The sequence below is a fragment of the Anastrepha obliqua genome, chromosome 1, assembly GCF_027943255.1.
Source record: "Anastrepha obliqua isolate idAnaObli1 chromosome 1, idAnaObli1_1.0, whole genome shotgun sequence".
Classification (NCBI taxonomy): Eukaryota; Metazoa; Arthropoda; class Insecta; order Diptera; family Tephritidae; genus Anastrepha; species Anastrepha obliqua.
The window spans coordinates 28,166,056-28,191,254 of NC_072892.1; the positions used below are offsets into that span (position 1 = coordinate 28,166,056).

At 35.4% G+C, this 25,199-nt stretch overlaps 1 protein-coding gene across 2 annotated transcripts in view; it reads left to right on the plus strand.

The window, feature by feature from the left end:
• LOC129245986 (protein unc-13 homolog 4B) overlaps positions 1-23,076 on the plus strand; it is a 43,284-nt gene extending 20,208 nt beyond the window's left edge. Inside the window, exons 3-14 of one of the 2 annotated variants that reach the window (XM_054884464.1) lie at positions 8,873-9,213; positions 9,276-9,323; positions 9,398-9,557; positions 9,643-10,460; positions 10,521-10,741; positions 15,284-15,564; positions 17,952-18,107; positions 18,160-18,525; positions 21,255-21,515; positions 21,605-21,774; positions 22,564-22,742; positions 22,806-23,075. In XM_054884464.1, coding sequence (XP_054740439.1) covers positions 8,873-9,213; positions 9,276-9,323; positions 9,398-9,557; positions 9,643-10,460; positions 10,521-10,741; positions 15,284-15,564; positions 17,952-18,107; positions 18,160-18,525; positions 21,255-21,515; positions 21,605-21,774; positions 22,564-22,742; positions 22,806-22,891 — 3,087 coding nt within the window. In that variant the 3' untranslated portion in view covers positions 22,892-23,075. Of the gene's footprint in view, positions 1-8,872; positions 9,214-9,275; positions 9,324-9,397; positions 9,558-9,642; positions 10,461-10,520; positions 10,742-15,283; positions 15,565-17,951; positions 18,108-18,159; positions 18,526-21,254; positions 21,516-21,604; positions 21,775-22,563; positions 22,743-22,805 lie in introns of both variants that reach the window. The other variant, XM_054884471.1, reaches the window with a different exon arrangement.
• The last annotated feature ends 2,123 nt before the right edge of the window (positions 23,077-25,199 follow it).

Consider the following 25,199-nt stretch of genomic DNA (forward strand, 5'->3'; position numbering starts at 1 on the left):
CGTGGCTCATCTTTAAGTGAAAAATCTCCAGAACGGAATTTGATAAACCAATATCGACACTGTCTTTTAAGGCTTTATCACCATACACATCATGACACTTTTTAGCAAAATTCACTGCGCTTTTTCCTTTATGGAAACTATAAAGTAAAATATGACGAAAATGCTCTTTTGTGGGCTCCATATTAAAATTGACGCCAAACAAACAAATATAAACAAAATTACGCGCACTTTTTTTCTAAAGCAAGCTAAAAGTCACAGCTAATAACTGTCAAAAGAAAAAATTAAAATAAATAGGCACAAGCTGTTCAAAACAATTATCAACGCCGTCTGTATGTAAAATCGGCAATTACTTTCCGGAAAACCCAATAGTTTCCTTTAGGCTTTTAGTCTTCGTTAAACGTTGTTCTATATTGTTCATTTCTTCCGAATAGTAGGGTTACTCCAAGTCTGGAAAATACTCATTCGCCTCTGCAATCACCTCCTTGTTTGAATCAAATCTTTTTCGCGCTAGCCATTTCTTCAAACTGGGTAACAAATAGTAGTTTAAGGGATCTGAGGAAGCCAAGTCTGGAGAATAGTGGGGATGTGATGTGTGAGTTGGAACCCTATTTTCATAAATTTTGCGATTACAAGTACTGAGGCGTGAGCTGGTACGTTTTCGTGATGGAAAACGAAAATGACTCGATTTCCTCGATTCGAACGAATTCCAAACGCGAGGAAATGGACCGATCTTACTGAAACTTTGTGTGTGTATTCGTATATCACTAACACAAGCTAAATTTTGTCAAACACATCCCAAGTGACGTCATTCGATCAATCGATTCTGTCAGAACCGAATGACGGTCTGCTACATAGACCACTTCTAAAAATCTTTTCACCATGAATCATTTCACAGGTATTCACACACTCGTCCAATCAGTCGTTGTTCAGATAGCAACGCAACAACATGAGCGAATACTGTGCTGATTTTTTTCGTATGTCACTAACACAATCTTATCGCCAGCCGAAATTTGAATAAAAATTTCATACATTCGTCCAATCAGTCGTTGTTCAGACGGCAACGAAGTGTCAATGGTTGATTTTTTTATATCACGAACACAATCTCAGTTTTTTTGTAAACATATCAGCCCATCAGCTGATTCTGTCAAATTCGCACAGAGTGGCCAAACGGTTCAATGTAATTACCTTGCGTTAGTTGGTGTTTCTTTACATAATTTTCGTAAAGATGAACGTTGCATTCGGAAATTATTAAAAAAATGCATCGGCTGGCTATCTACTTCCCAGAACAACTGGTCACGAATCTAATTATGTGCAATACTTAGATTAATTCAACTAAGAAAATTTGTATACAAAAATTATACCTGCATATGTCCAAATTGACTTTGTAGTATTTGGTGCATCGTTTTGCAAGCAACAACGTTTCATTGCTTGACGCTTAGTATGAAATAATTCCTCTATTATTTCCATTCAATGGAGAATATTTAGAAAGAATAGTACAACTTTTATTACTACATAGGACATTTTTAATTTTTTGCGCGATATTGAAAAACAATAAGAAATAAACAATAAACGATAAGTCAGAAACAGCTGTTGTATAAATCTCTAACAGCAGTGTAAACAGTCGAGATCAATGAAGGGATTAATATTATTTTGAGGAGATTTAATTTTGGTCAGAACATTTTTTTTTAGTCCAGGGTGTATTGTCCTTTTTTTATTGTAACTTGATAGCTCATAATGCTTGTTAGCGCAGACCTGTGTAGTGCGTCTAAACATCTTTTGACAAATGCATTATTCACGCAGTGCTTAATCTTCTATGTTGAATCCGCAAGAGGCAACATTTTCTTAATTAGAATTCCATGACCGGCCATTCATTATTAGTCAAATTAGCCGATTATATTTTGGACATGATCGTCCAAATTCCTAAAGCATCGAGTGGACCCGCTTTTATTAATTCCAAGGGCTATGATTTAATATTGGTGATTTATTTTTTTATATGATTGTCCAATTTTTAATCTTAGTTTCCTGTTATTCAATTATATCTGTTATGGATCTTGTCTCTATGTACATAGATTTACTAAAGAAAGTACTATTGATGATATTACGATTTCCTATAAAATTAACTTAAAACTGAAAGGCTAACAGTCAGGAAATTAAATTTGAAATATGAAAGAAGTGTATCTTCTAAGCAGTTCATTCTAGTGTTGTCAATTCGATGCGACTGCTGCACAGTTTCAAATTTTATTAGATGTTGAAGAACTCCGTCAAAAGGAGCACTGTATCCAACGCAAAAGTCACATTGAAATCCCCATTTAAAATCCTAAGAATTTTATCGTAATCTTAACTCTTTGCATTAAAACAACGTGTGGGAGATTTGATCCTACTTCCCTGCCTACCATGAGAACCTCGTATCAGACACGTGATGAATTTTTCTGGCCAAAAGCGGGAACCTCGTATCAAATCGAGATTGTTTTTACGCACGAGAAAAGTTTTCATCGAAAGTAGGACACACAATCGTCGCTCGATTCATACAGTAAGGGGTTAAGCATACGCGGTACTTTTGGTGTGTATTTTATTAATACTATTATACTAATACTATTTTCTCCTGCCCCAGCGTACTTCTTCTTGTTCATTGACGCTTTAGCCGCTTTGGCCGAGTTTAACAAAGTCGTTTCTTTAAAAGTCGTTTCTCTAGTTGGACACACCAAGTGAATCAAATTCCTTCTCCATCTGATCTTTCCAACGCAAAGGAAGCATTATTTTCCCTCTGATACCTCCCAGAACGCTACGTTGTAGTGCTTTAGACGCATTATCGCTATTCGCACCTCGTCATGATCGGGTAGTGGAAAGACGGCCCCAACGATAGGGGATCGGAGTGCCCACCTTCTCTGAGATATCCACTGGTATCACCATTTATTAAGTTTTTTTTTTTTTTATTTTTTATTAACGCATCTTAAAGTATAAGCAGAATAACGTTTAGAAATTACAACTAGTACAACGAAATAAAGATACTAACGAGCAATTTTTATTGAACATATATATTAAAAAGGAAAAAACTAAGATGCCCCAATATTCATAAATTCATTATAAATGTATAAATATATAAGGTACAGCTGCTACTGTGTGCCCATCTGGTCTGAAACTGTTTTACGCTTGAGCCGCCGACGATGAGTATTTGGCTGAAGCAAAGCCAATGCTTCAGCGTTGACATGTGTACTTAAACGTTGTCTGTGAGCCATGGCGTACTTTTTCGCCACGTCAGTGATGGGTAAGATACCAAGATCGCGATGGAGGTCGAGATTTCTCACATAGTATGGAGCATTGACGATGTTGCGCAACACTTTATTTTGGAATCGTTGGATAATTGTCATGCAAGATTCGCTTGAGCATCCCCATAGCTGAATGCCATACGTCCAGACCGGTTTGAGTATTTGATTATATAGCAGTAGTTTGTTGTTCGTTGACAGAATAGAGTGTCTGCCAATAAGATAAAGAAGGTTTTTTGTTTTTAATTCCAGCTCTTCACGCTTTTTCTTGACATGCGCCTTCCAACGCAGTTTAGCATCAAGGGTTATACCAAGATATTTTGCCTCGTTGACGTACGGTATATTTACGCTGTTTATGTAGACTGGCTTGTATATTGTTTTTTTCAGGCCGAATACAATGTGAACTGATTTGGAATTATTTAATTTGATACGCCATTTTTTTGCCCATGTTGCAATAGAACTCACCGCTGATTGCAATTTCGTCGTTGTAGTCTCTATCACTTCTCCAACTGCTAGGATAGCCGTGTCATCTGCAAAGGTTGCGGTAACGTGTTGCTCGTGAACCGGTAAGTCATACGTATACAAGAGGTACAAGAGAGGGCCTAGGATGCTTCCTTGAGGTACCCCCGCGCGTGCTTTTTGCAATGATGAATAGGCGTTGTCAAGTCTGACACGAAAGTATCTGCCATCAAGGTAGGAAGAAAGGATTTCGCAATAATTCCTGGGCAAAATCAATTTTAGTTTGTGGAGTAAGCCCGTATGCCAAACTTTGTCAAACGCCTGCGAGACGTCAAGGAACACCGCTGCGCAAACTTTGTTTTCCTCTATCGCACATTCTATGGTTCTAACAACCCTGTGAACTTGGTCGATAGTGGAGTGATTTTTCCGAAAGCCAAATTGGTGCGTTGGAATAACTCTCTTGTTTTCTATAATTGGCAACATTCGAGTCAGTAACAGTCGTTCAAAAAGTTTGGACAGCATTGGTAGCAGAGAAATAGGCCGGTATGAAGACACATCATTTGGCGATTTTCCGGCTTTCAGAATCATAATTACTTCTGCTGTCTTCCAGTACATAGGAACATATTTTAACAAAAAACACAAATTAATCAATTGAGACAGACAAGTAACACAATTAATGGGCAATCTCTGAAGAATTTCTGCAGTTATGAGGTCGAAACCAGGCGTTTTTTTTCGTTTTCATTTTGAAAATTTCGCTCATTACTTCTTCGTTACTAACTGGCTCAATGCTGACATCGCTTTCAATCCAATTTGACGAGATGTCAATATCTTCAGATCCATCATTGGCACAGAAGGTTTTACAAAGATTCTCTGCAAATAAATTTGCTTTTTGCTCATTGGATTTTGCCCATTGGGTGTCGTTTATCTTGATGGGTGCTATGTGTTTCATCGGTCGGTTAAATGACTTTGCTGCCTTCCATAAAGAGTAGTCTGTGGATTTATCAGATGTGAGGCTCTTAAGAAATCGATTGAAATTATCATTTTTAAATGACTGAATTTGAACGTGTAGTTGTTTTGTTGTTTGGTTGAGTTTCAATTTGTCCTCAGGATATCTGGTTTGCTGCCAACGACGTCTAAGTTTTCGTTTTTTATTTATTAGCAACTTGATATATGATGGGTATTTTTTCTTGTTTGATGTGACTTTTTGCTGGGGCGTACTGTTCCAAGCTGCGTTTTGAATTATTTGCGTGAACTGAAGCACGGCATCATCAAGGTCATCAACAGTCACGATACGGCCGGTGTCTACCACTACAGCTTGTAGTTGCAGTTGGAAGTAATGCCAGTCGGTGAAGTTATTAAATAGACGAGGAGATGTTTTATTTAGTACCGCATTCCCTGATACTTCTAAAAGGATCGGTGAGTGGTCAGAGTTCAGATCGAAGCCTTCGGAAATAGAAAGATGGTTTGCGGGAATATTTTTGAAGACAAAAAAGTCAATCAAATCAGGTACTTTGCTGGTGTCTGTAGGCCAATATGTTGGCTTGCCAGTTGAAATTATTTCGCAACCTCTTTGTCTTATGGCCTTAAACATTTCGCGCCCTTTCGTTGTTGTAAGCCTAGACCCCCAATGTACGTGCTTAGCGTTGAAATCGCCTCCTATAATAAAACGCCCTTTGTATCTTTCGATGAGAGATACGTAATCTTCAGATTTTAGTTGATGTCTGGGTGGGCTGTATAAAGCTGTTAGTAGTATTTGTTGCTCGAAGGCCTCGACAGAAACGGAAGTTGTTTGAAATTCCTCGGCGCTGAGTTGGTCTTCCAAGTGGTGGGAAATATTATTTTTTATGAGAACGGCGCTGCCACCTCTTGCACAATTGTTGGGGTGAATAGTATGGTATAGGGAATAATGTTTAAAATTCAAATATGAATGTCTTGTGAAGTGTGTTTCAGCTATTAGGCATACGTCAATTTCGTCGTTGTTTAGCAGAACTTCTAGCTCTGTTTGGTGTTTAGCTAGACCGTTGGCATTCCATAATATTATTTTTAGTGTTTTATTCATAGTCAAAAAATTGCATGTTTTGTTCAAGGGCACACAAACGTTTTTCAATTGATTTGAAGATTTGGCTTTGTTCATTTAATTTGCTTAATATAGCTGAAAGGGGATTTTGCACAATAGGTTCGTTCGGTAATAAATTTTTGGTAATTTGTGCATATGTAGCCGGTTTATTTATTATAGGGATTTTTGTCGGATTATTTGTAAGACTTTTAGTAGTTGTAGCACGTTTTGGGATTGTGTGCTCTTTGTTTGTACTATTTGCTGGTTTTGAATTTTGGGATCGCTTTTTCGTTCTAATCTTTTGGAGTTCTTTCGCCACTATACAGCCTCTGTAATTTGCAGGGTGGGACTCTCCGCAGTTACAACACTTTGGGCTTTCTAGCTCAGTTTTTTTGCAATCAATGGTGGCATGCTTACCTGCACATTTGACGCATCGTGAGGGTTTCCCGCAAAAGTTTTTGGTATGGCCAAAAGATTGGCATTTTTTACACTGCGGTATCAGATTTGTAGATTTGACAGGTTCAACTTTGACTATGGTGTTCAATATATTTTGAATTCCGTAAATTTTTTTCACATCTTCAGACGGATCGAAGGTGATGAGAAACATTTCAAGTGGTTCCTTTGTTTTCCACTTGAGTTTGTTTACGGCGCTTAAAGCATTTAGCCCTTGTGATTTTAAGTCATTCACTATTAAATCGCTGTCGCAGGAATGGTGAAGATTTTTAATTATTACCTTGATAGGTCTATTTTGCTTATTCTCATAGCTGTGCCAAGGAATATTTTCATTTGACAACAATTTTGTTACAGACCGATAGTCATACGAATCGAACGTTATTACTTTGTATGCATCGTTGTTTAAAAGTTTAATGAAAAATTTATTTTTTATTGTGCCAATAAGTTGACTATGAAGTTTTTTAAAATCATTATTACCATTGATAATTATTGGAGGAGGACGAGGTATTTTACTAACTTGTTCCGTTTTTGTTGGTTTTGTTGAATCATTAGCACTACTTATAGACTTTGATGGTGTTACAGCTTCAGGAGAAGATTCAGCTTTACGTTTTTTGGATGGCCTTTTTTTCTTTAGGATCCAGTCGGTTTCTCTAGCAAGTTCTTCTTCATCAGTTTCATAAACTTCAGCACATGTTTTTTTTGTGATGTTTAAATCAGTTTTATTATCATCAGCGCATTTAGCAGATTTAAGTTTGCTGTTTTCTATTTTAAGATGGGATATCTCATTTTGTAGAGCAGAGCATAATTTTTCTAAGTCAAAAATTTTTTGCATTAGGTCTTTATTACGCACTTCACTGTTTGTGTTGGAATGATTGGGCCCACCACCCTGTGGTGGAGAACCCATTTCACCTCGGTATAGGCCGTATGGTAACACTCTTTTCGTAGGGTCGATAATGCAGGCAACGGTGACAGCTGGTTGTCAGCCACACGAGATTTGTTTACCTACACTCGCGATAGCGGAGTTTTGTTTAGTTGTTTTTGTTTTGTTTGTTTTGTTTTTGTTTTAGTTTGCGTTTGTTTACTTTATTAAGGTTAATTTTCCACTAAAAATAAATGTCGTGATTTTAAATGCTTGTTATGTGCTGGTATTCGTTTGCAGTATCACACTCCTACAAATGCAGTCCTTGCTATTGTAGTTTTTATTATTCTTTTAAGGGATTTCGATCCCTCTTCTTCACCCTTTTTTCAATTCTCTTTAACACAAATTGTATTTGTAACACTTTCACCCCATCGTATGGCAATTGCCATGATTTATGGGTTTATCAAGTATCTTATTGTGGGTTTTTAAGGTATCTTAGAATTTTTTACACGATTTTGCACCCGTCTGTTATTTTAACGATTTGCTTATATTATTGCGATATTTTTTCACCTATTACAACATTAATTTGGCAAAATTCACGCAGTCGAAAACACAACGACTACTTCGCACGACCGTTGGCAATTTATTAAGTGAGAACAGTTTTACCTCTATCACTTAGGTGTGCTCTGAGGGTTAGTCATTAAATTTTCCTGCAGGAAAACTTCCGGGTCTTGAAATTTTCTGTAAGTCGCCAGACTTCCTAGTATGACTAGCACGTTTTATCATTCGGATAATACGTCTTTCTTCTTTTCTCAACTCACGGTAGCGATTCCATATGGCTCGCGTTGCGCTTGTTCGTAGCGTGACCTAGCAGTGTTTTTTCTTTCTGCGGCAGCATGAAATTCGAGTGAACAAAAGTACTAGGCGTCGAGGTCTCTCCCATCACAAATCCGACACCAAATTTCCACTACTTTAAATGACAGCTGTAGTAGACGTCACACGGTCCAATGATCTTCTTGTTTTGCCTCGTCCATCGCAATTCTTGAATGACGGTGATGTCACCCTTAGCTCTTACGAGTACATCAACTAGCCGGTAAGAAACACCTTCTTCATTAAGGGATCAGGAGCAAACTCTTAAATCATATTCCTTAAAACATTTGACATAATCGTCGTTAAAATAGGGCGGTCTCATCCAAGGCTTTGTTTGTGATTTCATTGGAAAGGATTTCTACATACCGGGCGCAGCCTAGCGCTCAATGCCACTGAGTGGGATTTTAATTTAATATGCACATTTATATAGCAATCCGCTTGTTCCAAGACAGACGCCCGCTTGTAGCCGCACCTCCTGTTGGACAGATACTACTTTAGAGCACCCTTAAACCGAATACGTTGAAGTCGTCCACTCGGGTTGGCTACCTTATCTTATGCATAGGTTGTTGACGTTGCCCAGGTTGTCCGAATGTGGACGCAAAAGTTGGACTGTAACTGCATACCCAAAGTGCCACTATACGCCATGTGCTTTTACAAACACATATATCTCCCACTTTAGAAATCTGAACAGACATTGATTTCAGTTGTTGTGCACTGAGCTCTATTTGTAGATTAAAAACGCGGTCCGTTATGGAAATTACCTACCTCTCTCGGTGAAACCCTCTAAACTCTAAAATGTATGCACTAAACGTTTATTATAATTAATAGGAAACATGAACTTTATTGTAATGAAATAAATTATATGACTATGAATAATTACGTACGTATACAAATATATAATTTTTTTATTAGGTTGAAGATCTTTACGAAGAAATTCTCTTTCAAATATGCAATCATTTTGGATGTGAAACCAATGACGTGTGTTCAGAAAACCTTATGAAATTTGTGCAAGAAGTATTTAAGATCTCCGACACAAAGCATGATGAAATTGCAAAATTAGCAATGCAAAAGGAACCTCCCAAATTGCGCCTCAATGTGGAAGTCATAAAAGCGGAAAATTTGCTGTCAAAAGATGCCAACGGTTTCTCTGATCCCTTTGCTACTCTGTATTTGGAATCAAATGCAACACATCGCTATAATTCATCTGTAAAGCATACTACGCTGAATCCGATTTGGGAGGAACATTTTTCATTGTGAGATACTTTGAACGCCATAATTAAACATATTTATATTTGTACATACATACTACTTATAGACCTATCACGGATAACCCCAAAGATGAAGTACTTATAGTAGAAATATGGTAATAATTACAGTGCTATTTTTGAAAGTTCGAAGTAATGTTTACATATTTATAACACACTAAATATACCTTAGGGATTTCGATGCTGCGGAAACTGTTAAGGAAAAAGTAAATAAGCTATTTGATGTGAAAGGTGTTAAAGGCCTCAGTAAACTTATGAAGGAAATCGCACAAACGGCATCCACGGGAAAACATGACAACGAATTAATTGGACGTGCAGCAATCACTCTAAAAGTACTTGCAGATAATAACAAATATACTTATATGTATATAATTATTTGATTCGAATACATACTTAAAAGTTTACCCTTCATTTTAGTCAATTCCAACGTCAGGCCTAACTGTGTGGTACAATTTAGAAAAGGGCTCTAGAACCAAAAGTCGTGGATCGGTTTTAGTTAGTATGACCTTAAGTGCCGAAAAAAACAAACGTGTTGCTATTCAAGAGCACAGACATCTTTTAAATCTACTATTAGTGCACGAGTTGGATGCCTCTCAAGTAGCCGAATACTGGTGGAATGGCAAATTTAATTCAAATGCAGAGCTAATTCGATCGCAGCATGCAGTTCAAAGTGGCCTTACTAACTTCGATTGCGCTCTTAGCCAATGGACAGTGTATTCAAAAATCCATGAGAATCATAAGCTCAGCTTTACGCTTTTCAATGACCTTCTCGATATTATTATTCCGATTCTGAAGGTTTTCCAAACTGATTCAGAAAATATAAAAGAATTTTGGGATGGAGCGAAGAGAATTTTACCATCATGCTTCTCAATCGTGCGCAAAATACGGGCGAGAAATGTCAGTGATAAACATATAGTTAGCACATTATGCGAAGTCTTAGATATTATTTCGAAAATCCAAACACTTGGAGACCCTGTGTGTGAAATATTTCCCCAAAATGTATATGGCTTTATCTCAACAACAGCTCAAAATACGAATAACGTTGATGAAGTGCTGATAGAAGTAATAAATACTGGTACTAAGGAATGGTTAGAGTACCTAATAGAAGGTAGTAAACCAACTGCGGGTGATGAGTCAACGGACGAAGAAAACTTGCAATTTTTAATAAAACTCATACAAATGGTGCGGTCTGATTTACAAAGAGCGATGGAATATTTTGATAAACACTTTTATCAGTAAGTAATACTCTGAAAAAATTATTTATTTAATTCAATTTTACCTTTGCATTCTTTCAGCAAACTAAGAATAAACTATTCAGCTATTATATTCAAGTATTATGATGCAAATATCTTTGATATTTGTAAAAGCAACGTAGAAGACGTATGTTCGCATATAAAAAGACTGGAAATATCTGAAGAGACATTTGAGTATCCACGTGCCTTGAATACGTCAGCCTTAAACATGGGAACAACACTCTTTGAACTTTATTTAGTACTAAAGCGGTTTGTTACCTTAGGTAAAATAAATATGTATATAAGTCAAATTTTACATTTTCCACAGTTTTAACTTTTCAAGTTCAACTTTTGAGCCTACATATTTATTTTTACTGCTGCTGTAGCCGCCTGAATAGTATTGGCAGTTTACAACCAAAAAAAAACACGAAAACAACCGAACCATCCAATTCCAATGCAAAATTGGTTGCTGAATCCGAAAATCCATATATTTTTTTCAGTTATGTTGTTTTGGAGACATCGCCAAATAACGGGTTTTAAAGAAGAAAAAAAAAAAGGTGGATTATACAAATTTCTAATATCTGGGGAATCCGTTAACCGATCAAAACAAATGTTATTATACCAAATTAAGGCGTAGACCTTCTCTTCACGTGGTCCCAAAGAAAAAAGTCACAAGGTGTTAAATCACAAGACCTCGGTGGCCAATTGTGATCACCTCTTCGAGAGGTAAAAGATCAATGGTTTCGTTGCTGGTGTGGCACATAGCGTCGTCTTGTTGAAAATAAACGTTGTCCAGATCAATACCATCCAATTCCGGCCATAAAAAATCGTTAATCATCTCTCAATAGCGCAGTCCATTCATTCATAACACCTGTTATTGGGAAACCCTTTATATTATAAAAAATATATGAGAAATCGATTTTGTTTTTACTTATTTCTTATGCCTCCTTACATATCTAAAAAAAATTTAAGATAAAAGGGAGAAACCTCTTCCAAGATATGGTATATAAAAAGTTATTCACATGATAATAGAAATACCCGTTTTTGCGTCAAAGGAGCTGAAGTCCACCCCTTCGTCGGCCTAACAGGGGTGCATGGAGGACTGAGTTAAACGTTAGCACATATGTGTTGCTTCAGGTGGGTCATATTCTAAAGGAGATAAAATAAATTTCCGGCTACCTTCTGATCATAGGGTATAAAACTACCTTCATATTATTAACATCTTAAAAAATGTTAAAGAGCAGCAAGCATGCAGGTTTCAAATGTTAAGGACGAATTAAAAGCATACCTTAAAAATTCAAAAGCGAATAATATACCTCTTCTATTCGCCACTTCTCTGCTCGCTATCTCTCTTCTCGACTAACTCGACAAAAAATTTGAATGCAAAAGCGACAAGAATGTTATCGAGCAAGATTCGCCGTTAGCGAGTGTGGTTATACCTCATTAAACTGTAGTGAGTTAAGTATCTTACAAACGCATGTAAATTAAGGCATCTCTATTCCAGCGTTGCCAATATATGTTCATTTATACCAGTTGCTTCATTTATTCGCCACTGGCTAGCGATTGGTGAGAAGAAGAGATCTAATAATACGTTTTGTTCTAGGAAAGTGTAGGGTCATTTTCGAAGTAGTTTTTTGCGTAGAATCCGAATCCGGGGTTTAAATTGCTCTATCACGTCAGGATTTTGAGATATCCTAACCTAAAAGTGCAAAAAACGCTGTTTTTGCCCATTTTTGAGGTTATGTAGCTACGAAGATTTTGCTCTTCATAAAAAAGTAGACGTGGTATTTTAAATTATAAGTCTTCCTCTTTGAAATGCCGTTGAGTTTGCTTAAATATTATTATTTTTCACTGAGATATCGCATTTGTGAATTTCTCGATATTCGAAAATCCATTGAGATAACATGAGACGTGATACGGTCGATTACATAGTCGCACAAACATGGAGACTTCAAAATGCGATATCTCAGTGAAAAATTAAGATATTTGAGCCAACTCAACGGCATTTAAAAGAGGAAGACTTATAATTTAAAATACCACGTCTACTTTTTTATGAAGAGCAAAATCTTCCTAGCTACATAACCTCAAAAATGGGCAAAAACAGCGTTTTTTGCACTTTTAGGTTAGGATATCTGAAAGTCCTGACGTGATAGAGCAATTTAAACCCCGGATTCGGATTCTATGCAAAAAATTACTTCGGAAATGACACTACACTTTTATAGAACATTCCGAACCCATTTTTTTGCAGGCCTGTGTAATTTATCCGTATTTTGTATGTATGTAGGCATAGGGCTTTAAAGACGACCAAGACTAGCAACAATCTTGGTGACGTTCTTGAAAAACCTGTGCATTGAGTGGTATTTAAAGGCTTGTTCTATCTGGATTTTAGACGATCATGAGAATTGGATGGCTCGATTCATTATTTGTAAACCAGTGTAATCAGCCCTATTACTGAATACATTGTAGTACGGCTTTCGTATAATCATAAACCTAACTTTTATTTACGTTTTCTAATATGTAATGCTATTCTAAAAGGTGTACATACTCGTAGTGTTATTGCAGAATGGGATGAGGAGAGAACTAGGAATTTGCATGAATGCCTACTAAAGGTTGGCTAATTGTATGTGTGTATGTATAGTAATTTATATGTATGGATGTGTTTTTAAGAGAACTTGAACTTGAGAACTTAAAATTATAATAAAAACATAAATGAGTTACATAGCCTATTCGACTAGTCCAATTTCTCATTAAATAATATATAATTGATCTTGCCATAATTTCTGTGACAAAAAATTCCGTTATTTTTGCTTTTGTTCGTATGCATTATCTACTCATAAATTATACTCCGTTTCGCGGCAAATTTCGCTTGTTGACAATGGAGCGGGGAGCTAAGGAAAATCGCATTGCAGTGATGGTATTACAAAAAAGTGGTAAAAGTGCAAGTGAGATTTACGAATGGCTGAAAAAACTTTTTCAGTCAACGGACATGGAATCTATGCTAAAACTTTTAAAGGCGCAAAAAATGTCGTTCCAAGGGTTCAGCGTGGCCATCATCCAGCCTCCGTAGTGATTTGGTGGGTAAAGTCTTGTAAAGGCCTTACATCCCTTCATTTTTGCCAAAATGGGGTTAAGACCGTGGCAAATGTGTGCCAGGAGGATGTCTTGTAAAGCGTGGTGAAGCAGTACTCTCTTCAATGGAGAGCGTTGGATCTTCCAGCCAATAAAGCAAAAGCTACCCAGCAGTGGCTAAGAAACAATATTCCTGGGTTCATAGCCGCAGGAGATTGGCCATCTGGAAGCCCAGATCTGAATCCATTGGACTATTGTTTGTATTCAAAATTGGAGAACATAGCCTGTCGAAGACCTCAGAGAAACTTGGAGAGTCTCAAATAATCTTTGGCAATCGACGTCAATATCCATGGAAACTGTGCGTGCTGCAATAGCTGAATGGCTTAATCGTTTGAAGGCTTGTGTAAAAGCAAATGGTGACCATTTCGATAAAAATTTTTTTTTTTTTTTTATATTTAAATGATTAAATAAAACTAACTTCATTAAAAACAGTATTATAATTTTATATCTATAACGGACTTAACTTGTGACAGAACTAATGGCAGGACTAAATAATATATATTATGTCTATGCGGCCGCCATAGTCAAATGGGTTGGTGCGTGAGTACCATTAGGGATTCGGAGAGAACGTAGATCCAAATCTCGGTGAAACACCAAAATAAAGAACAAGTTTTTCTAATAGCGGTCGCCCCTCGGCAGGCAATGGCAATCCGAGTGTATTTCTGTTACGAAAAGACTCCTCATAAAAACTCAAAACCATTTGCCGTTCGGAGTCGGCTTCAAACTGTAGGTTCTTCCATTTGTGAAACAACATCAAGACACACGCCACAAATAGGAGAAGGAGCTCGGCCCAAAAAGGGTGTACGCACTAATAATATATATATATAAATATATGCGAAGGTGAGGTTATACGACGAAAACAAAATTTTTCCAAACGTTAAGAACAAAAACTAAATTTTTTTCGAAAAAAAAATTTTTAAATTTATTTTCTCTTATAAAATTATAAAAAAAACCTTTTACGAATATTCAAAGGATCGAGGAAATTTCAGATCATTTAACAGTTTTGAAGACTTCGCGAAAACAGAGAGCAAGAAACGTACAGTTCTGGTCTTACACCTTCGCGTTGTCTTTAGTTCCGCTTTTTCCGAAGTTCCTTTAACGGAACTATGTGTAATATAATAGAGACTAAAATTCACTTGAAAATTCATTCACTTTAGTTCTTTATAGTTGGAGTAGTGTCTACCTGTAAAATGGAGAAAGATCATCATTGAAAAGGGCCCGCAACTGGATTAATAAAGTTTACTTAAAACAACATTTAAATGCTGTTGAATTGGTTTACAAAACTTTTTAGGCAGGCCTAAACATACCACTAACGTTTTATGTTTTTTCATCTTTCAAGAAAATTCTAAAATATCAGAATATGCATTACATTCGTTGAATACGATTGTGTATTTGTGTAGAGAAAGCTCTGTTTTATATATATGCTGATAATTCTTTGCTCATTCGAGATGAAAATGAATTCCGCTACAATTGGTTAACCTGTCCTTATCACGTAATAACATTTTTTTAACCGACTACGTAGCTCAATTTTTTTTAACGATTTCATAGCGTAAAAATATTCTCCATTATTTCAAGCAGGATCAAACCCATAGCTAAAAATAGTTGACGTATTGTACTCCTTGGTTCTTTTAAATAGACTGCCTTCCCTTTCATCGATAATTATGAGCATTAATTTTCGAAGTTATTTTGTCTTTTAGGTAAATCACTATGTGCGAATGACGAGCTCGCACTAGAGAAATTTTATTGTTGGTTTATGACTGGTGTTACGCATTGGCTCGATATTTCAATTGTTAAGGCGTTGAGTCGTATTGACAAAGCTATTGAGCTGGATCAGTTACAAGCTGTTGATGACGCCGTGAAATATAGCTCCTCTGCAGTGGATACTCTCGCAATATTTTATCAAATAAAGATATTCTGGCAGCAACTAGATTGGCCGGATGTGGAAGGATCATACACCTTTGTGGCGAAAATTATCGATGTAAGTATAATTCAAACATTTTACATTAAGTTAAGCGTTTTATTATTCTTTTAAAATAAACTTTATCAATCTTGGAACTGTCGCAAGCACAGATGGAACCCTACTTCATTGGTACATATATTCCTTTCACACAGGTTACTTAATGCCATTATTTATGTTAATATGAAGTATCTATCCTTCTCAGGACCATTTAACACGGTAACTCATCTACCGTCACGTCAAATGAGGTACGTCAATTGCCCAATATCCATTTGTATTTTGTTGTAAAACCTCTAGACTGCCAAGCTCAAATTATCTAATTTGTCAGTGGTGTGCATTTTTTTGTCGTTTGAATTCTTTGTAACAGTGATCGGCAGGCCATAGCTCACTGAGCAGTTATGTCTCCTGGGTATGCTGCTTTAAACAAAAACAAAGTTTGACCATGCAGAGAGAACAGATTAAATTCCCAAAGAAGTAGAATCAGCTATTCTACTGATACTATCTTTTTGATATGCGTTAGAACGGCCGGCATATCCGAATAGATTGGTACGTTATTACCATTCGGAAGTGCATAGGCTCGAATCTCCGTGTATGAAACACCAAAACGATAGAAAAAGTTGTTTCTAATAACGGTCGCCCCCTGGGCAGGTAATGGCAAACCTCCGAGTGTATTTCTGCCATGAAAAAGCTCCTCATAAAAAATATCTGCCGTTCGGAGTCGGCTTAGAACTGTAGGTCCCTCCATTTGTGACACAAAATCAAAACGCACTCTAAAAATAGGAGGGGGAACTCGGCTAAACATCCAAAATCGCAAGTACTTTTACCGCGATGCATATACAGCACACTTAGTGTTATATTTATTCGTCTCTTTGCCATAGGTATTGCCAAGTATTGTCGTTCAATTCGGTGGATGCAGGCAGAGAGCGTCGAGGAGACGACGAGGCGATTTCAATGCCAGGGTTGGTAAGGAATGAAATTTTACTCCCACAGTGGCGAAATTCAGTTTATATAACGAAACATCCGTTAACCAACTGATGCTCGCAAATCGTTCCCATCTTTGTTAGACATTATTCGTGCTTTGTGCCATATAAAAGGACTGGCATATCAAGGGCTTTTGGGAGCGTGATTTTTGTACGTCTTTTTAAATGCCTACCGATCCCGAAGTAGCACCTATTGGCAGGAGATATTCTTTGTGCGTTTTTAAGACTAACATTATTGTTGGTTGTGATGCTGGATCTAAGGTAAGCAAATTCCTTTTCAACTTGTCAGTATCATCTGACATCGTACCTTTGCTGCATATTTTATTGTGACGGCTCAAATTAGCGTTCGTTGTATGCTTTCCAACATCAAATTGAAGAAGTTGCACGAGTCTAAAATCGATAACAAGAGGTGAGTGATGCTTGCCTGAAGTCTTCTACCAAATTTGGCAAACTTTAAAAATCTAGCCAATAGTAGATTTGCGAGGTCTGAAGCCACACTGATAAGGACCAACCAGTTTGTTGATGATGTACTTCATTCTTTCACACAATATCTTCGATCAAACCTTGTAGGCGATATTGAGAATGATTATACCGCATTGTGAATAGGGTAGAGTAGACTTAGATTTAAATTTTGGGGCATAGGTTTGTAGCTGATACGTACGCGCCACTAGCTCTTGCATACGCGCACAGCCAGAATTCAGTTGTCAGATTTATAGTCAAGCCTATTTTTCCTTCTTCACTCCTCCTGGGAGCATAGGTCCTCTACAAGACTCTTCCATCATACACGGTTCTATTTGTCTTGCGTTGGTTACGTTAATCTATTTGATTTCTGACAGGGTAGGTGATTAGCCTGCCGCTACCAGTCCTAAATAGTGGGAATGCCCACCTGTCGTTGCTTAGGAACAACGCCTTCTTACTGTTAGGAGCGCCATCTGTGTTTCAATTTTTTTTGTCAGAAGGATTGCACAGATGGTTGAGGACTTCGCTAAACTTTGGTGTGTCTGCGCTATTACCGCGATTGGCCGCTTCCTCTTGCTGACGCCACTGATGCAATGTGCAACAATGTCTTTTTCTTTTTGCTTATTTTAGCAGCCACAATGCAAATAATGCACAGAATATTCTAAGGATGGAAAGGATAAGTTTTCGGGTTTGAGGAATGAGATTTTGTTTTGTTTTTTAGAAACAGGGAAAGTATATAAATTTGGAAAAGTTCGAGGACCGCGCTTGACGTGGGATTCGATCCCATAACCTCTGGGATAGCAGGCTAGTGCACTTACGCTAGACTACCGAGTCAAGTTTAGCAAGAAACCAGCCTCGGTCTTAAAACCATTTAATTCCTGCTTTATTTCCTAATAGAATTTGCAGGCATTCCTGTAGCACATGCTGCTGTATACATACTAATTTCATCTAACATTACTTTATTTGCAGGACGTTTGCCGTTGCTGTGTATTTTATTCCAAAAGGATGTCGCGTCATGTTGAATCTCAAACTATAGACACCGATTTATTCATTGTTTCTCCTGAATGGTGTTTCGCAATTAATAACATCGATTATATTAGACAAAGCTTACCTACATTCATTAAGGTCTGACTTTTTTTCACTTTCTAAATATGATGCTGAAAATACTTCTTTGCAGGAGTTGGGTACGGATGACCTTATAAAAAAAATATCTGACTTCCGAACGAATCTCGACGCTGATCGTTGTGCTAGTACAATTAAGTGTTTAATCGACAATGCTTTGGATACACAAAAGAATCAAATTTTAGAGCTCATTGATATTGTAGCCAGGAGAATGGCACCATCGATTAAACGATTTTTAGCTGAAGGCGCTGAGGTTTCACATAAAGATTCCAATTCCATGGAAAAGCTTATGATGTACTTGGAATCATCGTTAAAAACATTATATGACACATTAAATGAGCTTAACTTCGCACGAATTTTAGATGCGATTTGGAATGAGCTATCTGTTGTAATGTACGACCTTATACAATTCAACTTAGATGTGAGTACACTTATTTTAATATACAATATAATAGAAACACATATGTACATTCTTAAAATACATACTAGTAAGTAATTCAACACGCCATTGCTAAATTTTATCTTCAATAAACTTCCGAAGTAATTTGCCTTGCTGCTAGACAAAGAGCCCGAGTGGTGGTTTGTTCTCGAAATGAGAGGATTACACTAGTTAACACCAAAAATGGTTCTCGACCAAAAGGCGTTTTTTAAACTAATTTGAGGTCGCAGAAACCAAAAATGAATTTTTTTTGTTTCAAAGAACGGTTTCCGAGATATTCCCAAAAAACCTTTTTTGGGTAATAGTGCAGTTATTACCTGCAATCTCGAAAACAGTGCGCGCCATTTCTTTGAAGTGCATAAATTTCGAAAGGCACACATATAACCTACATGGCAATATATAATTCGTGTCAATGGAAGTCGTAGTTTTCGCAAAACAGCTGTTGAAAGTAAAAAAAAGGCATTATTTTTGACGTTTTTTACTAAATTATCAAAGTTTATTAACTTTTTTCTGGAACAAAAAATTTTTTTATATCGATATAAGATAGGTTTTCTGAAAGACAATTTTGTCACCTACATTTTAAGCCTAAGTTTGTCTGAATCGACGAAAAATTGTAGAAGTTATAACGTATTATGTGAATGAAGACAATTTCATCGTCTGTCGTATATCCTTTTGATGTATACAATACGGTTTCGAACAAAAGTAAATCATACTAGCCTGCGTATTGAGTCACGCAAAATAACTGTTCTTAGGCTCACTATAATTAAAAACAATATTTATTTCATACAAATAAATATATATATATATATATATAGGAGAAGGCTTATTTATCCGGAAACCGTTCTTTGAAAAAAAAAATTCATTTTTGGTTTCAGCGACTTCAAATTAGTCTAAAAAACGCTTTTTGGTCGAGGACCATTTTTGAAAGTTTGTCTACCTGTGCGAGCTGTGAGCAAGTACATAAACTTGCAAGCTCGCGAGCTGCTTCTGATCATGGGCTGATTGGAGGAGCTCAAAAGATCTACAAAGTTAATAAAGCCTCATCTCTCAAATTCTGTGAATATCCTTATTAGACATCATCCGCTTGTATGAGGTGGAATCATCTTAGCACCTTCTCCTTAGTTGTTTTAATCACGCGGAGATAAGTTTTACGAAAACGCGTGCATTTAACGCATTTAGCTCTTATTGCAACTCTAAATGTACATTTATCCAAACAAAATTCTCACCTAAATGCAACTAAATTAAAAAATAATTATGATTAAATTAAGTGATAAACTTTATTTGACGCCTTCCACACTTATTTCAAAATGAAGTCACATCTTGATATACCTAAAACACAAGCGTCCTTCTCCTCATCACATATCGCCCAAAATTGTATGTTGTTCCGTTGCTATTAAAATCTCCCAAATGGCAAATTGCTTAGGTTAATAAACTTGAATTATAAAATTATTAATAACATTTGTATAAAATGTGTTCAAGGACAGCAATATAACGGGAAATTTACATTTTTTCTTAATTTTTTCGTTATTTTTTATTTGTATTATTTATTGTATGTATAACAAAAACCTTATGAATCAAAGTTCCAAACTTTGTATAGAATTCACAAAAAATTAACAAATTTCAAAAAATTGTCATCAAAATTTAAAATTTTGTAATCGGAATCTTTACAAAAGTGCTGTGTATGCAGTTTTATAACCCATTCAATTTTAGTAAAGCAGGAGTAAATATATCCTTTAAAATTCACTCTAAGCGCGCAGGGAAATATTCAACCAATAAATGAAGGTAATAAAGTGACGTTACCTAGATTTCTGGGGCGAAGGAATTATGAGCAATTACAGTTGATTTCTCATGAGAGAGACAAATTCTGCAACTATCCAAAGATAAAGCAAGATAAATCAAATAATCGAAAAATTACATATATTTTACATAAACCGTAATAATTATTACATATTGATGCTTTTCCAAAGCTAATTCTATATTTATTTAATCGAATGAGTCCAAATTTTGAAATATCGGATATGATGAATCGGCATTTGGTTGGGGAGGAGAGGTCAAAGAACAACTATAGTAATTTTGTTGGATAATAAAGAATTTGGTTTTTCTTTTACATCATTGAAAAAGGGCTCGATTACACTGTGTTTACAAATATGCTTACAAATGAAAAATAATATTTTTGAAGTTCCACTTATAATGAAAAAGGTACATTTAACTGTTTCCGCCCATTGATTTAGAACCGAAACATTATACGCACTCTACTTTTTAATTTTGCAATGCAAATCAAAAGATATGCATCACCGTCTTTTTTGTCATTTCGTGTTCACCAATTAGCGTTAAGAATTGTACATATTTAAAAAAAAAGGTATACAACTACAGTAAAGTATATAGTAAAAACAGGATTTATATAATTTTCATAACTTAGGTGTATGTTTGTTTGTAGGTTATTATTGTAACACAAGTATAAGCTCATGAATACAATAAATATCTTTATTTAATTTTTGCATTGAAGAAGTAAATTATACCTATCCATTTGGGCTTGAGTGTGAACTATTTCAGTAACAGCATAAAACATTGCTTATATACTGGTATAGTGAAGTGAAACGAGTATAACCGTCATGTGGCATTCTTATTATATCGACTATATCTTAAATAAAATATTTATTGATTCCACTTGTTATTGTATTGCATAAACTTTGTTTTAAACATTTTTTTAGAAACGACGTCCACCTTCGTTTTTCCGAAACTTAAAACAAACATTAAGTGTGATGACATCATGTTTTAAAATTGGAAATATTGTAACTTCAGACATCGAGGTATTGCAAGAAGTTGAAAAAGTATTGGATTTACACGCATTTGAAACGGCCGATTTAATTCATCAGTATTATATTGAACTGCTAGGACACCAAAAAAGTATTTCGTGCTCTGAATTTGGTCAACTCACAATAAAAGCTAACTTTACCGAAACAGATCTAGTTGTAAGTATTAGTTTACATTGTATTTATAATTTTATTTTACTCTTCTTAATTCCTAACCAAATAATATATTATTTCAATATCTGCTTCAGATTTATATATTAAATGGAAGAAATTTGGTGCCTATGGATCCAAATGGATCCTGCGACTCATTCGTCAAAATTCATTTTTATCCGACGAGTCGATTTCCTAATGTACCATCATATAAAACTTCCGTTCACCATAAAACTCGATTTCCTTTATATGACGAAATATTTACAATGTGAGTACTCGATTAATATCAATTTATTCGAATTCTTTTGATTACAGCTCCGTATATATATATAATAACTGTTATTAGACTAATAGATGTTTCTTGAATGTTATATTAATCAATATCAAGAATTTACACACCGTATTTTTCTTTTTTACTAGTCATTCTCATGATTGTATGTTTTAATGCAAAATTAATTGTGTGTCGTTCGAAAAGACGTAAGGGCTAAAATGAACAAAATTGCATTTGCTTTATTTATTATATGTCAGAAAAAAACAAGCAAAAAAGTTATGGGAGCATCCCATTATAAAAGTGAGGAATTTGAAAAGTTTGCAAATCACCTAAACAAGTTTATCAATTATTTTCCAAATTAATGTTTCCAAACTTTTTAAGTGTTTATTTTATTAAAATCTTCAATTCAAAATTAAATAGAAATTTCTGTTAGCTGTTAATCACCTGTTTGAATTAACCTTCGAACCTCATTGAATTTACATGAATGTCATTACACCTAAAACTAATTCGTGCGATTTATGATTTCGGTTTCGGAATGATATCCAACACATGCCCAAGGCGAATTAATTTTTTGTTTTCTACTTTTCCAACACTTTGCCGTGACAATCAAGCGTACAAAACATTGTTGTTGGTCTAGTGCTACCACCTTTAATAAATGCGCCTTGAACATGCCCGCATGTCTACTTGTTTTCTATATTTTTGTAAGAGAATACGTGAAAAGCGAGTTTCTCCTTGTTAATATAGCGTAAATATAGAAAGTACAAAATACTTTAATATTTTTTTCAGCAATTTAACGGAAGAACAACTTTCTCATCACAATAGTCTGATTTTATTCAGCATAAAAGACAGAGACCTTTTTGGTATGTCTAGCCAATATATTGCCGAATGCTATATTACCTTTGCCGATCTAATGGCAAATGAGAATGAACAAATACACATGGAGTTATCTCGACCGCAGTACATGGGTTTGTATAGTACAGTCTTAGATCTTATATTATTAAACATCTACTTTTTTTTAATTTTTTCAGAATCAGAAACTATTCGTGCATTGGAATATCGACAGGGCGATAAGCAAGCGCGAGATTTTATAAAAAAATTAAAAAATAAAATGTAAATTTCCAGCGCTTACAGCTTGTAGGATATTAAAAGTTCGATTATTTTTTCTTAAATTTAATTGACTCGGTTTTCGATGAAGCGAACAAATGGTTTTTTATGCGTTTTTCCATACTATTGAAGGTTGAATTGAAATATTTTATTGATATACTTGTAAGAGAAAATACACGTATTTACATTAAAAAAAAGTGTTCATCATAAATAATTATCAATGACATCACATATGCAGATTAATAGTTAAGGGGTTATATACAGTTAGAAGGCCGAAAAAAAGCGAATTTTCCTCTTATTATGTTATATTTTAACTGTATTTTAAGACTTAGTAAAAATATTTATTTGGAAAGTAACTACAACTGATCTCCGGGAGCTCCTCTCAAAAAAGACGTTTTGCGGTGACCACTATATCTCTGAACTGGATCCTCTGAAATTAAAAAACCAAACAGATTTCCTTAAAGTAATGTTAAAACTAGTAATTAATCGAACATTTTTTCGACGAAATACCGGTTCCCATCTTCGAACAATTACTAAAAAAAATATATTTAAGAAACTCTTGTTCAAGTTTGAGACTAATCGGATTAGCCGTTTTCACCGACTTTGAAAACACCATTTTGAGAAAAACGCGTTTAAAGTTTGAAAAGACCTTTGCATAGGATAAAAATGCCTTTTCAAATTTGCGGGTAACATCGGAAATATCCACCGAAACGATATTAAATTTTCTGTGTGTATTCTTAAATATATGTGCATATGTACATTAAGAAAAAAAAATCGATTTTTTTTTATTCTAACTGTATATAACCCCTTAAATCAAGATGGTTTGACTAATAAAAAGCAGTGGTGTATCAAAATGGCATTGACGTCTGGGCTGTATCACTCAGACAACATCTCCACCACCACCACAGAACATACATGCATTTATTACTTGCCATAAGCAAATATGCTGATCAAAAATATGTTCCATAAGAGGCGCTGGGTTCGGTTAAGCATCTAAAATGTTTTACGTTACAATTTGTTGAAAGTATTGGAAATTTAGGTAGACACATATCTTCCATCAGCATGTTAAGTTTCCAAAGCGACCATGTTACCACATAAACAAACAATAGCAGGTAATGAATATTTCATTTTCACATTTATTTTATGACGAATTCTCTAAATCAACAGTCTATATATAGTGGCTTAAACGCTTAATCGTTACATAGCGTTTAACTTTAACAGATTTTCAAAACGATAAATTAATTTCAACTGGGGAAAATCACGTTTTTCATTTATTTTTAGTGTACTCAATTTAATCACATATGAAAAATATTTACATTCAACATTTTTATACTAGGAAATAAAAATTAATTTACAGTTCCGGAATTCTGTTTACACATTTATGTTGGTAATGTACCCGCAGAAACCATGCGCGCGGTCGTCCACTTTCTGGAAACTTCAAGTCGGTTCTTAAGCAATTGTTTAGTACATTTTTATTTTATAATTTACTTTTGTTAAAGAATATGGCAACTTAATTTCAAAATAAAAACCCAAAAGCACAGTTTGTGTCAAATGTAGGCAATGGCGGCCAAGAGGAGAAGTAAAAAAAACCTTTAAAGTTAAAATTAGAGGTCTTCACACCGAGTTCGTTACTTCGTTACTTGGCAGTTTTACCTAAATTTGATTTTTGTAAATTCAAAGAAGGCGCCAAGTAACGCAGCGACGCGTTGGCATGCTTGACAATTTCATCGCTAACTGGTAAAATAACAATCAGTTGTTAGACAATTGATATTTGATGGTCAAGCTCGAAGTTTAAGTTCAAAATATCTAAAAGTGAAGAAAATAAGTAGCTTATTGTAATAGTAAAAAAATTTATATTTCAAGGATATTTTCTTCCAGTGGATGAAACAAACTTAATTCACAAGTGATTCATCTTATGCGAAAGACCATTGCCAAATTAACAGAAATAAGTCAAAAGGTCGTTCACAGCAAAACACATTCGCCGAAGTGCCAACTAACAAAACGCCAAAAAAACCCGAAATTGGTGTGAGTACTCCTAGGGTATATTCAGAAACGCATTATAAATGCGCAGTAATTGCAGCGCTGGCAGCACTGCCAATGTGACAAGTGTTGCAATTGATAGATTGGCAGTATTAAAATTTTTCCTGCAAATAATGCGCGACGTTTGATACAAAAATAGCGTTTTGGAACGCGATGCATTTGCAGTACTGCCATATTTGCATTTCTGAACGCATTGCCAACACTGCAAAAGTACGTTGCGCATTATAATGCGTTATTGAATATTGTGTCTTGATGAGCAATATAGATATACTTGAGAA